This window comes from Atractosteus spatula, chromosome 6, assembly GCF_055471065.1.
Source record: "Atractosteus spatula isolate fAtrSpa1 chromosome 6, fAtrSpa1.hap1, whole genome shotgun sequence".
NCBI lineage: Eukaryota > Metazoa > Chordata > Actinopteri > Semionotiformes > Lepisosteidae > Atractosteus > Atractosteus spatula.
In genome coordinates, this window is record NC_142711.1 from 21,460,278 (window position 1) to 21,478,270 (window position 17,993).

General features: G+C 39.1%; 1 protein-coding gene across 16 annotated transcripts in view; it reads left to right on the forward strand.

Moving 5' to 3' along the window:
* svila (supervillin a) overlaps nucleotides 1-17,993 on the forward strand; it is an 88,523-nt gene that overhangs the window by 50,291 nt on the left and 20,239 nt on the right. For 9 of the 16 annotated variants that reach the window (XM_088918266.1, XM_088918267.1, XM_088918268.1 and 6 more), the window contains 8 exons: nucleotides 510-1,146; nucleotides 2,069-2,291; nucleotides 4,525-4,657; nucleotides 11,200-11,247; nucleotides 11,815-11,895; nucleotides 13,354-13,422; nucleotides 15,190-15,337; nucleotides 16,093-16,185. In XM_088918266.1, the coding sequence (XP_088774392.1) occupies nucleotides 510-1,146; nucleotides 2,069-2,291; nucleotides 4,525-4,657; nucleotides 11,200-11,247; nucleotides 11,815-11,895; nucleotides 13,354-13,422; nucleotides 15,190-15,337; nucleotides 16,093-16,185 (1,432 nt within the window). The remainder of the gene's footprint in view (nucleotides 1-509; nucleotides 1,147-2,068; nucleotides 2,292-4,524; nucleotides 4,658-11,199; nucleotides 11,248-11,814; nucleotides 11,896-13,353; nucleotides 13,423-15,189; nucleotides 15,338-16,092; nucleotides 16,186-17,993) is intronic. The other 7 variants (XM_088918273.1, XM_088918275.1, XM_088918276.1 and 4 more) reach the window with 4 other exon arrangements.

Consider the following 17,993-nt stretch of genomic DNA (forward strand, 5'->3'; position numbering starts at 1 on the left):
TTTCTCAATTTGTGTGGGTTGGTAACTTTATCATCTACTTGGAACATCTTTCTTTGTTCGGAAAGATAAGGATCGCTTGAGATAGCATCATGTTACAATAAATCAAAGTATAAGATAAGGCAACAACCAAAAAATTAATATTAAATATTACATTGAAGATGGGGTTGTGTGCTCATCATACATGTTAAACAGTCTGGAAGACACTTCAGTTGTCTAAACCAGGTCCATACCTTTCCTTATAAGCACCTGTTGGATGCTTCTCTCAGCGTTGTTGTGACCCGCAGAGATGATGAGCATGGCTTACGAGAACATTTTATTTAAAAAAAAAAACAGCTCTCGGCTTGATCAACAGGATGTAAAATGAGTCACTGTGATGCGAATTTGATTACTCAGCATGATGAAGTGGCATTCGATCTTGATGCTAAATCACAGTTACTCTCTGAAGTGGCACAGTTACTCTCTGATTGTTAATGAAAGCTGAAATGTTTTGTCAATTTTGCCTTCCACAGCTGCAGAATGGAGGAGGTGGAAAGCTAGGACCTTTGCCAGCGTCAATTGTGAAGTCGGTAGCGGCGGCAACTTCTCAGGCAGCCGCAGTGTCAACCGTCCACGCAGGGGATATACACCGGGGGAAGCCTACGGCTGCCGCCGAGAGCTCTCTGCCCTCCGCGGGCGAGTCTCCTGAGAGAGCAGCTCCCAGGTACCACAGCCCTGCAGCTCCGCCTTTCACAGAGCAGCAGCAGCAGCAGGCAGCAGAAATCAAAGGCGTGTTTCACAGCTACTCAGCTGCTGGGCAGCGACAGGAAGAGGCAACAGGAGCAGCACGAGAAGAAAGCAGCAGCAGCAGCTACAGAAGAAAACACGGCTCTCCAAACGGAGACGGCAGGCAACTAGGACCCCTGCAGCCAGGTGGGAGCGAGTGGGATGTGGACATCCGGCCCCTGAGGCACAGCCCTCCCAGAAGAAGCAGCAGGGAGCAGCTCAGCCCCGACACCTCGCCGGCAGCCGAGCCCCGGAGCCTCTTGAAGACAGACAGCGCCGTTCTTCAGGAGCGGCAGGAGGCCAGGGGGGTCCTGAAGGAGAGGCACCCCCAACGGGAGCTGTTTGAGTCTGAGAGTGTCCAAAAATCCAGGGCAGCTGTCTCGGGTGAGTGGTCTGGGCTGTGCCTCCATCTGTTTTGGCTTAGAAAACCGTTTACTGTAGGTATACAAGTATCATTTGTAGTGTGCATAATGGATTTCTTTTATTACATTTATATCAAGATGAACGGTTGTGACCTTGACTTGCTGCAGGGAGCTTTGCTGTCCAAGATAGGATATTGAAGTAATTTCTTGCACTCTTTTTCTCACCTGAGGTACAAGCAGTGCTGTTCTGTTTGATTAATTGCCGTCTCTGACATGGCTTGGTGCAGTTTAACAACAAAGGGAAGCAGACAAAAAGTCACTAAAATGCATAAAGCTGTTATTCAGGTATATGTTTTTGTGACTGTCATCGTGGTTGTGCGTCAGCCTTATTTAAAGATTTTTTTTCAAAACGTAAAGGCATTTCCTGTAGTAGTGTCTGTTACAGCTACGATGCAGAAGTCTGTGGTTGTCGGCTTTCCCTTATTTGTCAGAGCAGACACTATGGTTTTCCTGTTTGGTGCTCACTTTTGACGGCAACAATGACTCTCAGCATTTGACCTTTTCCTAACGTGCTCGCGCATGTAATACAAAAGAAAAAACATTTGTTTGCGCAGAGCAGCATCTTGGAGAATTAAGCTTTATGTGCTACAGGAGGGGAAAGGAGTAGAAACATGCAGGACAATATGGTTTTAACCCCAATACCGAAATCTAGCCTATTTAAATAGCTGCTTAGGAGTTCTCATTCCATCTTATGAAAGTCAGGCTGACAATTAGGAATGCAAGCCACTGGATCTCATAAAACACGTGCTGAGGCACCTCTAAACTGCAGCCTCTTTTTTCTGCTTTGTGCACCGATTGTACATACAGTACTCCGCTGCTTGACAGTTATGTATTGGTGTGCACATCTTCTAACGCCGTCCTGTGTCATGTGCGTCCGCGTGCAGAGCTGCTGGAACCCAGTGCTTCCCTCCGAGTCGGCGCTGCAACAGCAAGGAGTGTCTCTCAGTCTTTCAATGTGCTGCCCTCAATACTGCAGCCTTCAGAGCTGAGCGAAGGCGCAGGCAACAGCATCCACTCGGAGCTCCCCTCTGCCAAGGAACACGAGCCTGACAGGAGCGAGGAGCTTTCCGACACCATGACGACTAAACAGTTGTCCATCAAAGAGAGGTAATTCAATTTTGAGTTCTCGATCTTTTTCAGCGGATATTCCAGCTGCATTCCCAGTAGTTTTGCTTACATGCAGTTCCTTTTATGTGTGTCTGTTTCCTGCATATTGTCATTCACATAGAGTGCTCTGTGATCTTTGCACACATTGAAGGGCTGTGGACTTCACTGTCCCTTTTTTATTCGTTTTAATTATGCTTTTATACCTCTTGAAAATTGGAGAAAATCTGCTATGTAAATAACTAGTTTAGTTTTGATTCGTTTTTTTATATAATTTGTTTTTCAATTGATGATAAGGATGTGAGGATTTTTTCCTGTTGTAATCTCCAGTAAGTGAATGGTGCTCACCTTGATTCTCATTGTGAGAATGTAGGTTGCATTTGTGGTTTTGACAGGAGTTAAGGGGGTTTATTTTAGGAAACAGTGCTGTGAGTTAACACCGGTTGTTCAAGGAGAGGCAGCAGGAGTGTTTTAACCTCATTCTGTTGCAAGTTGGGAAGAAATTAGGTTGCTTCATTGTTTCTGGTGTGCTTCAAAAAACAGCTCTTTCATTCACTATTAAAACTTTACGTCTTCATAAAATGAATGACCTTTCCTATGTTCACATCAATTGCCATCATTGAAAAGGAAAAGTTTGACATTGAATGAAATTGAAAATGTTTGCAATAGAATATTTTTTCCAAAGTGATAGAGTGCTTTATGAGAAATTGACATACATGTTTGTCAAGAGATTTTATCAAATGACTGTAGGTAAACATTTTTGTAAGTGATTTAGCAGAGGAGTGTTTAAATGACCATAGGTCGTGTATTGTAAAGTATGAGTCCAATTAGGATATTCTATTATTGCGTGGTTAAAAATAAATGGGGGGGGAAGTAACTGCTATGCATTTTCCCTTGGAATCTGTCAGAGCTCATAGCTGTTTGTCTGTACACAAGAATAAACTATTCCAGTGAAATGACGAATCAAGACAGAATTTTACGGATTTTAAAATTTGAGTTAAAGCTTTTAAAGCAGTGCAAAGACATATTAAGAATGTAGTAGCCATTTATCCAAGGCACTGTCTATCCAAATATTACAGAAATCTAAAATACTTCATACCAGATGTTTAATGTCATGCTTTTTCATGTGCTTAAGTATTTTTTGTTGTTCTTTTGCAGTTCTGAATTACTTTAGGCTTTTTCACCAGTAAATGAACAGTTTTTTTTGCTCTGTCTCCTAAGGTGCAAAAATAAGGTGTATGTCTTACCCTACAGTAATGAGTGTCATCAGTATTTTAGAGATGTTCATTTTTGCACCAGTCACTCTTGACTCTTCATTCAACGTGCAACATTTTGTGTATTCGAACAGGCTGGTGTTTGTCCTGGCCAACTGGAGTACTTTTAATGACCTGGGAACTGTAATCAGTGAGGTCATACAGTAACAAGCAAAAGTACATACTAGCTGGTGTTTTTTTTAGTCTTTGTGGCAAGTTTCTCCAGTAGTCAATTTATTGCGTTTGTATCTAAGTGGACCTTGCAATGCAAAACTACTGCAAAACAAAAAAAATAAGAAAACATTAATCTGAAAAACATAGTTAGTACAATACAAGTACAACATAAAGTTCACAGATGAGATCAGTCCCATCCACTTCAGCTGCTTGTAGCAAACTGACTTGAGAATATTATCCACCTCAACAGATGCCAAGAGTCATCCCTGGCAAGTCAAACTTGCAAAAGAGAATCTTTAAACATTTTTTACATAAATTGCGTTCATGTTTATATTTGGTGTAGCCCAGAAATAACCAGTATGTTTTCAAGATGAGAATATGAGCTTCTCCTTTTAAGTCTGTAAGTAGTCGCCTAATGTATACGTCAGTCTTCCAAAACAGATCCACTTTCTGTGTTGACTGGAAATCCTTTAAATTTCCTTGATGTGGTATTCTGACTTGTGCACTGATGGTTATTCATATCGTAAGTAAAGCTATCTAACAGTTCTGTTGCCAATTTGTAAATGCATAATAGAAAAAAAAGCTAAGATGTTAACATTGAATGTTTTCCTTTTTTTCCCCCCCAAATTAAGTACAAAGGCACTTTGTTGCAGAAAGTAATTATTCTGCCTCTGACTACCTTATGAGTGTCTTCTGTTTCCATTTACCATAAACGACCGGCGCTGTGTATAAACACTGTCAAACAGCTATGAATTGAAGCCCAGCGAGGCATTCGGTGAAAATTAAGGCCACATATTCTTCCTTCTTAGGCTGGCTCTGCTAAAGAAGAGTGGGGAGGAAGACTGGAGAAACAGGATCAACAAGAAGCAGGATGTTGTCCGAGTGGCCGTTGCAGAGCATCACGTGCAGCTTTGGGAGGTTGAGCAGAGCTTCAAAAAGAAGGTAACCTGACTTGTTGCAGCAAGTGGATAATCAAACCTCCTTAACACCTCTACTAAAAAATAAGCCCATCTGCATGACTAAGGAAAGCTGATTGTTGCTATTGAGCTGACTCCTATTGAAAATCTTTTAAAACCCACGCAAAGCTCTGTATGGAATTGTTGTACACAGGCTTACCATATGTACCTTTAGTTAAAGTTCTTTGTGCATTAAATAGGTCATAAGATGCTGCTTCTCCCTCTTTATTTAGTCTTTATTGGCTTCCTAAAGTTCTGCACTGCTTCCTATATTACAGTAGGTAGTTCTTTGATGTACTGTACTTTCAAAGTTCATTTTTTTGCTATGTATTGCAAGGCAACATATAAAATTTAAGAGTACATAGGTTGCATGTACAGCAGTTGCATTTAATAAATGCAAGTAAAATAAAATCTGTTTCAAATTGATGGGGCAAATTCTGCAACTTGGGTAAACATAAAAGACTTGATCACGTATACTAAACCTGGTTTGAGGGCATGATCAGTATCTGATGACCATGGGACATGAACAGTGGGAGTATAAGGTTGCGGAGATACTATAAGGCAGACTCCATCAGATGCAACAGATCATACACCAACACATTGCATATTCTGGAGTTTTTGTGCCTGTAACCCTTAATTTACATTAGTAGTAACGAGGTTGAGTCCACCTTTTAAATGTGCTCAGTGAGCCCAGGGGGAGAGGGGTTTAATTGCAATGTTAAGAAGTCTTGGTTTGAAATAAATCTCTTTGTGCCTTTGCCAGGAACAAAGTGTTACTTCTCAGACTGATTTGTCAATACAGTACGAGTTACTGATACCAGAGCAGGATGTCTGGTCACTCCGTCTCGGCAAGTAAGCTTTCGGCAGACGAGCTTTAAGGCTAGGCTAGAGTTCACACATCATACCGTTGTTTTTCTTCCAAATATCCAGTGTACAGGTAATACTTACCAATCATTGAGAACACGGCATGACAGATACTACAACCATTTGGAAATAGTACAGCATAAGAAATCTGATGACATACTGTACGTGATTAACTTTAAATACCCAGTCATATTTACAAAACGTATGTTTTTGCTTGTTTTACCCATTCAGGTCTTGTATAACATTACGCCAGTACTGTATCATATTACATATTACTGTTATCATATTTGGAAAGGCTCAGTGTAAACACCAAGCAGAATCCCAAGACTGTAAATATTTGTGGACCAGTGTTCTCTATATCAAAAACTGCTGAAAGATTGCCCCTTCCACAGATTGAAGTGTCAGAAGCTTTAGTGTAGAAAAGGGCAATGCAGCGATGCAGCTTTCAGTAATGGAATACCCAAGGGAATTTGCTTTTTTTAAAACTTGTCCGTATTTTGTTTGCTTGCCACTTTGTATTGTACAGTAATGAATAACATGGAGGAAATGTAATGCTGGTTTCTTGGATCTTTTTTACGAAGTAGCAAGACATCGCAGTTCAGATTTTTGCCGACAACAGGTTTATAAGATTTTCCTTGAGCATAGTCATTCGACATCTGCATCTGTTTCTCTGTCTAGCCTTTTTTCCAGTGAAAGTTGTATGGTTGTTTTGATAAGGTGGTGCATTCAAGGATAAGAAACCTGAGAAATTGCCTTATTAATATACACTGTACCACTACTGCACTGTTTTGATGTCGTAGCATAGTTGACCAGGTAGTTTACCCTTTTTGTATATTGACTGCCGTTATGGGAAGAAATATACTTTTTAAATATTGCCCAGTGATGAATAGCATGCAGTCAATATAGTAACATTGATTTATTTTTTCAGTTTTACGGATCTGTCCTTTAAAGTAGCAAGATGTCTGACTAACAATTAATTGTTAGGGCAAGTATCCAGCTCATTCCTGGTGTATCCAACTGTATTAGTCGTGGGAGGTGGGTTTTATTCCAGGAATTCCTGGGGGCAGCTTTACTGCTCAAGTACACTAAGCTTTATATCTGTTGTGGTGGGGTGAAGAAAGTTTTTGTGCTGCATGAGCACTGAGGTCAGGGACTGAGGTTTATTTGAAATACTAGTCAATAGAAATGTTGAAATTGTTTGAAAATATTGATATACAGGTAGTACATGGGATGTCTAGATAGATGCCTAGATCTCTTTGCAGCCTCACCAGAAAGCCATTTTAAATTGTGTAGCTGTGAAAACCTGTTGTAGCCTTACCATTCAGCGTTCCCTGAAACCAGTATGACAACAGTACATGGTGGCTTGTTTGAACCTGGTAATGAAGTCCCAGAACCGAAATGTTTTTTCTAGGTGGAAGTGGGTACTGTGACGCAGTTTCACTTTCTGAAACCCGAGGGAACAGCATGCTACCCTCAAGCTATTGACTGCCACATCAAATGATAACCAATCCTGTTTTACAATATCAGTAAGGACCAATTGCATTTTAAAAATCTGGTACGTTGTGTGGATTTCATACGGAGGTTTCAGACATAATGGAAGCTCACATTGTAAAGATGGTTGTTTACTGTTTAGAATTCTTTTCTTTGGATTGGTAGTAGGACCTCCCCATGCATTAACTTTGTATAGTACACTCCTACCATAGCTATCCACCATGTTAATATTTGAACATAATGGTAATCCTTCATGTTTCAGCTCTCATTCCCCTAGCAGTAAATCAACCAGTAAATAACATCTCTTGTGACTCTTGAGAATTGTATTTTCAGACTTACTACGCCATTACTTGGGTTTACTGTTTCCACAGGTCCTGGGCTTTGCACATTATGTACGTTATTGCACATTGATAGAAATGCTGCTTGAAAGGACTGTCTATTTGATCCAGCATTACAAGACTGGCAGACCTTAGGCTTAGTACTGCACACAGTAGTAAAACGGATTGCAACACAATTTGTGGTTGATTTATGGTATCCGTCAAAATGAATGTTTTGAAGATACTGTACTTTCAAGGATCATCTTTGGGTTCTGTTCTGTAATCGGCTCCATAGGATTTTCTGTAGTGCTTTTAAAAATGTGTATTGTTGCAGTACTGACATTTCACAGGTGATAAGTGTGGAATACTAATTAGAATGTATGGAATCGTCTGAATTTCAATGTATTTTGTGCTTGTCCTGTTAATTATTAAAAAAAAATAAAGCAGGTGTCTTTCCACAGCTGATGCTTTTTAAGGATGAAACTCCCTTGGAGGTTATCAAAGCAAAACTATACATTATAAAAAATGTCTTGTAGTACTATATGTATAGTTAAAATCCTTACAACACGCATACATACATAGGGGCGGTGCGATGGCTCTGTGGCTAAGGATCTGTGCCAGTGGCTGGAAGGTTGCTGGTTCGTATCCCGCGGCCGGCAGAGGAATCCTACTCCGTTGGGCCCCTGAGCAAGGCCCTTCACCCCAACTGCTCCAGGGGCGCTGTATAAATGGCTGACCCTGCGCTCTGACCCCAGGCTTCTCTCCCTGTCTGTGTGTCTCATGGAGAGCAAGCTGGGGTATCCGAATAGACAAATTCCTAATGCAAGAAATTGTATAGGGCTAATAAAGTGATCTTATCTTGTATAGAAACCTTTAACCCATTGGCTGTTACCATATAATTTAAGAATTCTCTTTCAGGAACCATCTACAAAGTGGATTTTAATCCAGGTTCATATTTCGGTCACGGGGCAGTCTTAACACTGTCTTTGTCTTTTATGAAGTGGATTATTCTCCTAAGGAGGTTTCAATAAATGCCACTAGTGATGTTGACTAGATCATGGTAACTTTCAGTAGGTTAAATGTTGTTTCAGGAGTATTCCTTTTCAACCAGATGCAAAAATGTTTCTGGGAAAACTGTTCGTTTTTCATGATTTTGGAATATTATGCAATAATCCATTAATAAAAAAAACTCCTACTATACTTTTTTTCCCCAAAGGTGGCTAAAAGTGGCTGTTTCAAGGGCATCATTAGCAGCATGCTAAGAGATTTACATTATCTACAGTGCATTGCTGCACAGATAATTCACCTTTTAATATAACCTGTTCTGTGAACCACCAGTGTGTAATGGGGTTGAGAATTGTGCCATGTCACCTTTGGCCTGTCACATGGAAGTTAGTGCATTTCAAATGCAGTAGGTAATTATCCTTTTTAAGCCTGGGAGATCAGATCATTCACTTACAGTACAGTAAGTCTGTTTTGTGGGGAAAAAATTATACGTTTAAAATTTCTGATGAGCACGATACATAAGCTTTGAAGTAAGCAACGTCTAATTGTATTTCACATTTCCACAAACGTGAATGTTGCAGTTTTAGGGTTACTGGGGGAGGTTTGATTTCCACTTTCTAGAAGTCTTCCATGATTTTGTTTTATGTGCTTTCTGTATTTTAAATTGTAAGCAACTTATCTTCACTTTATCAGCTTCCTATCTCTATTTCTGACCCGTCTCCATTATTATTATTATTTTATTATTATTATTATTATTTTGGTGGTACTATAATTGAAGAATTTTAGAAAATTTCTTTAAAATATTTAAAATTAAATATGCTTGACAATTTAGGTTTTAATTTTGTCAGAGCTACCAGCTTTAAAAGCCACCAGATGAACTTTGGTGGTTATTAAATATGATTAACTTGAGAGGAAATTTAAATGCAGTTTTTGTCGGATGGAAGCATTGTAGTTTAACAGTAGTACTGTAGGTCAACTTATCTCCAAAGTGTTTTTCCTGTAAGATAATCATGTTTATTATATCTTCATATCTAGTTTATTATACAACACAAACTGGAGTAAAAGTATCCGTCCGATTGAACTAGTCTACAGCAAAATATATGAACAAGTTGAAAAATGTTCAGTGTAAAGGTAGACCCGAGCAATGCTTCGCTTTTGTTTCTGATCTGTCTTTCCATGTTCCTAGAATGCTTTCAGCTTTGTTTCATGCATCTGTCTTTTGTCTGTCTCTGTACGGTTTTATTTTAATTTCAATAAATTAAATTTCCAAACTCTGCATGGAAAGTGTAATTCTATACAGTTCCTCAGTCCTGCAAGCTATAAATGTAAAATAAAAGGACTCACTAGTCTTTTGAAAAGTACGGTACTGTGTGGCCAAAAAACTTGGGGCAGTGGGTTGTGAATAACAAGGCCTGTTGATTTGTTTAGTGATCAATATCAAATTAGATATGAAGTGGTTACATCTTTTCGGTAAGTAACTTAAAACTTCTAAAGTCCCTTACACTTCTTACTACACGCACCCTTTAAACCCCTAGTACTTCTCTGCTTTTGGGCTACCTGTGTGGCTTCATGCCAGGAGTTTAAACTCTGGTCATTGTGTAGTTTAAAAGGCAAAATTGTTTTCTCAAAATATTATTGAAATGTTTTTTTTTTCCCCAACTGGTATAAATGAACTTGGTGCAATCTGATACACTACTGTAGGCACGATCACCGTTGCGGTTGTTGTGAAGTGGTTAAAAAGACCACCGTCAAATTTTTTTTCGTTTTCATCGATATGTTCAGACAAACCCCTCTTGCCTGACCGCAGGTGTGGTTCTCATTCATTATATGAAGCCATCAAAACATCACGAGCAACATCGGGAGGAAACGGGAATTGCTGTAATAAAATCAAATGGTTAAAACCCGGAAATGTACTGAACATTTTTTTTTTTTTGAGAGAACACAAAACCATCTGGTCAAACAAGACGAGTAGCTTGTCTTAATAGAATCCTTTTAGTCTCCATGCAACTGATTCCACGAGTAAGATTAGTCTTGCCTCTGTTTAATTCTCTATGCCTGCAGAATGTTAGGTGCTCTTTTAAAGCTTATGTTGGACAGCATGGATGCACTCAGATGTTTATAGCTTTTTTCCATGCTGTATAAATGAGGCTTTCTGATCTTGTTGGGGAAAAAACTCTAATTTTCCACTTCTGTTATAGGACGATTTGGTAAGTTTAATTTTAAACTTTTAAAGTTTTAAAACTTTAGCCATAGAGATACCAGTGAGTTCTTAAGACTTTCTCATTTCTCCTATTAGAGTGGCCGTTAGACTCCAGAAAAACTAAATCCAGAAAGGGGACTTGTACTCTGCCGGTGAAATTTATCAACTAGTAAATGGAATGCTAGATGTTCATCGCTAGGGTCGTGATTATGATTTTGTCTCATGAAATGAGGAATTAACCTGCATGTTTAAAGGAAATATTAAGAAATATGAGGTATTAAAAGAGGAAAAAAATGCTGAAAACAAGAAGGTGCTCTTTATTTACCTTTTGTTTTATCTTGTTTTAAGCCAATAAGTTTAGCCAGGTGTAGCAACTTGAAAATCCCTGTTTGTTTTTCTGCAGCCTTATGGCCCAAATGTGTTGTGGTTGACCACTTAAATTACAAGCATGTCTACTTTTTTGTGTTATGCCCAAGCATTTTAGTGGGAAGATGTCTGAATGTGAGAACTCAGCCTTTGAAACATGCATGAGGTCACTTGTTTAAGTTCTAGCAACTGGAGACTCTAAAAAGCCTTCACTGGGCAGTGGTGATGGTTGTACCTGTCCTTAAACAACTATTTGCAATATTTTCCATTTGTTTCAACTTATAGGAGGAAGGGGTGATAATTGACGGCAGTGCTGTCACTGATCAGCTCTGGGTAAGCTTGAATATGTAATAGTAGGAGTAATGTTGTGAACTATCGATAGATCATAAGCTGTTTTGGACTTCTGTTTATACTGTATGTGTATCCTCTTGTATTTTTACTGTCAGTGACATGATTAGATGAAATGCCTAGTTTTCCTTCAATAAGCTTTAGGTTGGTGTATCATAATGTTAAATATAATATGGTCAATGACTGCTTCTTTTTTCTAAGCATACACATGGGAGTACACAATAATTTCCCTGTTGCTCACTTATTATTGGTACACTATAAACTAAATGCATGCATTGTGTGGAATGTGTGAGGTGTGTATTCAGTTTTGTTCATGCTACACTCCTAACTAAGTATTAAGATATCGGACTCCCTGAAAACACAAAAGGACATTTGTATTAAAGGGAGTGTTAATATGGTGATAGGCGATCAAAGACGGGAGTCTTTGATTGGAGTGTGGCGATGATTTTGTTCTCGTGTATCCTCTCCTCTCTAACTCTTGCTTTCTCTGCTTCCGTCTGTGTGTGTCTGCGTCCGTTTTCCTTCTGGCTTCGCTTTTGCTCCTGTCTATAGGAACCTGTCTATGCTTCTACTTATTCTCCTCCTCCTATACCTACTGGCCATAAATGTCAGTATGTTGTACCTTATAACCAGGTGAGGAAAGAGCCGCATGGGCTGTCAAGTGTTTAGTCTTTGACTCGACTGCCTGTGTGCCTGCCGAGTGGCTCTGGTTAGCTCCTGACATGCCTTTCTCTGTAGTTTTGCTTCATGCAAGTTGATATCAGACTCCTCAATTAAAAACAAAAAAACTTCCAGACTGGTTATTTAAATGTCATAACACTGTATGCAACTCTTTTCAAATAACGCCAAAAGCTAAGAAATGTTGCCTTAAATTAGATCCTTCTGTTGGTAATTTGCATTATTAGCTTCTTGTTGAAGTGCTACAGTAACATTAATAAAACCATAAGCTTATCAAGTTTTTTTTTCCCTCTTAATAAATCTTTATTAGCTTTTTAGTAGATTATAGCATTTACTAACATTTTAATATGTGGCTGATATAGCTTGTTTTCTTTTGGATGGTTGTGGTGACCAATACACTGTGTTGGCATGTTGGCTCCCTTGATTTAAAATAGCCATCATCGGTTGCAGTAATGAATGTGTAAAAACCTGATAGCATTCTTAATCTCAAGCCGTTAGATAATGCTTTTAATCAGAATTAGATATTAAGAATTGGAATTGGTTATGCTTCTTAAGTAAAAGTCTGGCCATGTTTTGCCCTAGTTACCGTGGAGTGACGTAAAATCAATACTTTAGGTCCTAACTCTTGTTTTTCTTTCGCTCTGCATTATCTGCAAAATCAAAATAACTGATGAAAATGGTTATTTTGATTTGTATAAAGTTGCAGATAAAAGTGTAGGAATGTAGGAAAACAAAAGCTGTATGTAAGTTCCATTATATAGTTTTATACTGTATAATGCATAATTCCATCAGCACTGATGTTACGGTTCTGTGCTCTTTTTTTAAATTGTATGCTCTTAGCTTTCTGAGTTGTAGAAGATGTTTTTCCACTTCCCCCTAAGTAAATAGTAAGCATGTCTTTGGTCTGCTTGGTTTTTGGCCATCCAGTTTTCCGATTTTTGTTTTTCATTAAACCATTTAAACCTTATAGTGAAATCTTTATTATGTTTTAGTGTTTTCTGAATTGAAATTACAATTTTATTATTGCGGTGTATGGTTTTAGATAGAAATATGGAGAGAGGATTCAGAGGATTTGTATTTGTAATGAAGAATTGGGTGCAGTATTGCATATAAAAAAAATGGAGCATATGGAAGGCTTTGTTCTGTTTGGCTGTAGAGTTACTTCCTCTTCTGTGCCGAGGAAGTTCACACGATTCTGCAGTATGAAGTGCCGGCAGATGCTTTCACGTCTGTGGTACAGGCTTGAGAACCACTTTAAAGAAGTGGGGCCCTTGTCGTCGAGGCCTCGGTGCGGCCGCAGTCTGCTCCTGTGAAGGGCCTCTGAGGGACTGCTTTGACCTCTGCCTGCTCCCTTCCCTCACTCCTTTTCTCTCTGCTCTCTCTCTCTTTCCTCTTGGTTGTTCTTCCCTGAAGGTCAGTCCTCCCAGCGTTAGGGAGTCCAGCCCCCTGCAGGCGGATGAGCGTCACCCATGGCGATGGAAGGTGAAACGCACAGGCCTCACAGCATCCCCTTTGAGTGTGATGGATTAACAGCACCTAACCCTCTTAGTTTACAGAGCACGCCCCTGAAGGAGGAACACCTACTGTGTGTGTGTGGCATTTTTACAAAGCAAAAAAGTCCTGAAAGCATAACACTTGTTACATTTGTGTATTTTTTGTGGTTGTTTTTTTTTTTTAGTGAAACCTTTAATAGCTTTATATTTCTGTGCATGTCGTGGTGTTTGACTTTAATCTTGAAGCCTTCTTTACAGTACAGTCTGCAGTACCCATCAGCTGTTGGGGCTTCTGTTTTTGCATTTGTCAGTAGCAGTACACCGTGCAGAATGTGGAAAATACATTATGTACAGTCCTCTAGGATAAATAGTTTACCGTGAAGGAGTGTGAAAATAACTTGTTTAATGAGCTTGAACCATGCAGACATTGGAGTATACGTCAACTCTGAGTGTATTGAGAATTAAATTATGTAAACTTGTCTGAGGACTTCTGCGTTGTGCACCATCATAAGTGTTATGTGGCTGTCCAACATAATTTTTACAATACCTTCTGCTTTTTGTTTTCTATATTGTCAGAAATGTTTTTCGTTCACCTCAGAACATTTTAGTAGAATGTAGAACTTGCAGCGGGGAGATCTGATTTTTTTTTATTTCCTATAGTTAAATCTTTGGGTTCAAGCTAAATCTAATGCTGGTGAAATGGACATGGTGGTAGATCAAAGAAAGGAGGATTTGAAAAGCTCTTTTGGGGTGCTGTAGAAGAATTGAAATGAGATTAGTTTGAGCCCTTTATTATGCAGCTCTGTGTCCTTCAAGGCTTCCATGAGTCCTGTTGGCATTTCCCATCTTCGCCTCACTTGTTCATGTAGTAATTGAGTAAATTTGCTTTGCCAATTCAAATCGTGTCAAAAATGAAAAGCAAGAATACCAAGAAAAACAAAACCGTAATGCAGGCACATGTTGGAAGTATAATTCCTCTACGGAGCAAAATAAGAACAGTGTCCACTGAGAGAGAAATGTACTGTAGATAGAAATAATTGGTTACAGTGAAAATGAAAGGCTGTTGATCAGAGTGCAGTATCGGATGATAACATGAAGTTAATGCAAATGAAAGATACAGTACTGTTTAAACAGAATACACTTACGGTAGATTTTAAATTCATTCCCAACTGAGAATCGTTCATTACCAAAACCCCACATAATGATTCCTTCCCCTCAGGTCCTACGACTCTGTAACTGTGTGGTGTGCAGTACTGATGTGTTTTCACAAAATAATCTCATTCTGTGCAGAGAATAGTCCAGAGAAGGCAGTTACTAGCGAAACGAGATAAACTTGTGCTTTTTTTCTTTTTCCTCATTATTCTAATTAACATGAATAATATTTTTGGATTAGTAGATATGAGCAAAATCTTCTAAATGTTTATGAAAGTCAACATCAAATAAAAGAGCAATTATTCTATCTGGTTATTTTTCGGTAAGAGGGATAACATCAATTTTTATGCATTATTTAGCTTGTATACTGTAACTGTTTAAGCCTGAATCTTACAGGCTTAGATGGATGTAATTTTTTGGTGGAAATTTAAAAAGGCCATAGCTTTGCGTGTGTGTATACATTTCTTGTGTTGTGTTCAGGCATATTTACCAGAGTCCATTGCTTGTGGATTTGTCATTCTGCATCTCTTCTGCGTTAAGGTCGGGTGTCTTGCCTGATGGTCTTTAAGCAGGGGGTTTTAATTACTCTGTCATTTTTAATCAGAGAATGGGAGAGGAGATTGAAGCCCAAATGACAATTGAAGAGAGGAAGCAGCTCATTTCTGCCCGGGAGGAGGCCTGGAAAACTAAGGGCAAGGGGGCAGCTAATGACTCCACCCAGTTCACTGTTGCAGCGCGGATGGTCAAGAAAGGTCAGAGGACACTGCTTTTCTTTAAACGTCTCTTACCCAAGAGCATTCCTGCTGCCCTGTTGTACAAGTTTAACATTGATGAGGGGTCCCCTGCTATGATCCTCGAGAGCTTCAGTCTTTTTTTTTTCCCCTGAGCTTGGCAAAATGGATAATGTGATAAAACTAGATTATACTGCATGTCTGTTTTTTTTTACCCATCTGAAGGATGTTGGATCACTTAACCGCTAGCAAGTCTTGATTGAGTGTACAGTGGTGTGGCAACCCCTTGTTTCTTGGTCGGTAAATGTGCGTTACAGATTGTGTATTTCATACTCGATGAATGGAATTAGTGTCTTGTACATATACTGTGCAGTCATGTGGCTATCATTTTTGTGCTGTTTTCCTTTTTGAGAATATGGAACTAAACAGAATCCTTAAGATCTTTGTTTTTCTGACTTAAATGATAAAGTAGTTTAATGATGAAATAGGATGTCTGTTGTTCCATGCGCTCAGTTGTATTTTCAGATCGCATGATGGAACCGACAGCTCTTTCTCAAAGTTTGGGGAAAAATGGTGGATTTATACGAGTACACTTTTCAAGTGCATCTCATAAATAAGGCATTTTTTCAAGCTTTTTGTTCACTGAAGCAATCCAAAAATTATATTTTTAGAATTTTGTTTACATATAGAGTGCGCAATATTAGGTTGTCGGGTAGTGTGTTTTTTGCAATTCCTCTCCCTATGATATTCATTTCTGAATTTTATTTCTGCTGCAGGCTTGGCGTCCCCTTCTGCAATAAGTCCGGTGGTGTCACCTGTCTCAACCAGAGTGAAGAGCAATGCAGCTGCTATGTTGAAACCTCAGGAGGGTAAGCAGTCGGAAGATACCCAATTTTCATTTCCATATAAAGCCATTGACTTACTTTAATTAAAGGCAATGAAGCATCCAGAAAAACCACTTACACCTACTGTACATCAAATTCAGAGTTATCATAAAAAATATTTTGTACACTCGCAGTTTGTTAGCCTTGATGTACTGTAGATGAATTAATTATGATTAACGTTCAGCATTAACAAGATTAATCAACAGGTGGGTCTACTGTGCAAGTCACAAGCTGGTCGTGCCTGTGGCCACCACCGGAAGCAATGCAGGCTGTACATCTGCTACACGTGCTTTGAATCAAGTTGCAATTGCTGTCTTGTAGGAATCTGTTCCATTCCTCTTGTAGAGCCTGGACAAGCTAGTGCCTGTTCACTGGTTTCCAAGCCCTGGATGGGGCTCAAGTCTAGGAATAGGGCATGCATAGATTATTTATTATTCCATGAGCTGCATGAGGATGTGCGTTGTGTCCTGCTGAAATACATACAGTACATCAGGATGAGACCATGTGTAGAGCAGCAAATGAGTTTTCAGGACTTGGCCAATGAAACTGTATTAAGGCATTGATCGCTTGGAGGTACCATTCTATAACGTCTAAATCAGTGGTTCCCAACATTGGTCCTGAACACAATCCTCTGCTGCTTTTCATTGCAGCTGAGCTCACAATCTCCAGTGGTAATTGAGGTCTTAGTTAATCTGCTTCCTTGTTTAGGCTTGCATATACTGTAACTTGTTTGTTTTTGAGCATTAAACGTTCCCTATTTCAACAGTGCTGTTTCTCATATCTTAACACAGCCTGCATTCTATTTGCTTGCTTTTATTTCTGGTTATTAATACTTGATCAATTTATGATGAACAGACACAGGTGCGGAAGACACTGTAGCAGATGCTCTCACAACGGTCTTATTTCTTCTGCTGAGGTCCAGTTGGTTATATTTCAGGCAAAATGCATGAATGAGGGCAATTCTGAAACTCAGGATTTGGTACAGGGATGATACCAATTACACCTCCCTTTTTGCCTTTATAAGAGCTGATAAAATTCCAAACGCGTCCCAAATAGAAATTAGCCTTACAACTTGTTTTAGTTCCAGCCAAGCTCTCGGTTCCATACTCTAAATGAACCCTTTATTGAGTTAATAGGGTTAATTTAGAAGTAGCTCATCTCTGCCTGGGAAAAGGCCTGGAACACCAAGGGAAATGAGGCAGTTAATGATTTCAAATCTTAAACATGTTGGAGGTTGCCTTTCAACTATTGTATTTAATAAATCACAAACTTATACTCAAAATGAGCAGAAACAAAACTGCTGCTTGTTAGTAGAATTAAGGCTTCAGTTAGGCAATTAAGCTCAATGAATTCAATTAATTCCTACTGGTGTGTGGTTCTGGTCTTGACCAGGACTGGGAATCCCTGGTCCACAGTCTTAATTCATCATTGAAAAGATCTTGGCTCAATTTTTGGCCATTGTACCTTTTAGGTGTTATTGGCACAATGGCACAAAAGCAGTTTTCTTGATAAGTGGGTCATGTTGGATCCTTGGAGTATTTTTTTCATTGATTTTTTTTTTCACCAGGCTTGGCCTTCAGCAGGTTAAATAACCTCATAGCCTTTGACCCATCAACTGTTCTGGTGATTTAACATTTATGCACAAAGTCACTCAAGTGTATCTTGGTGAGTCATGAATGTAAATCAATCAAAAAGACACCAAGAATATTTGATCAATGTCCAAAATCCATATACTTTATTTTTTAAATGCGGATGTGTAGTTGGATGTTCCTTTTGATGCTATAGTTGAAGCA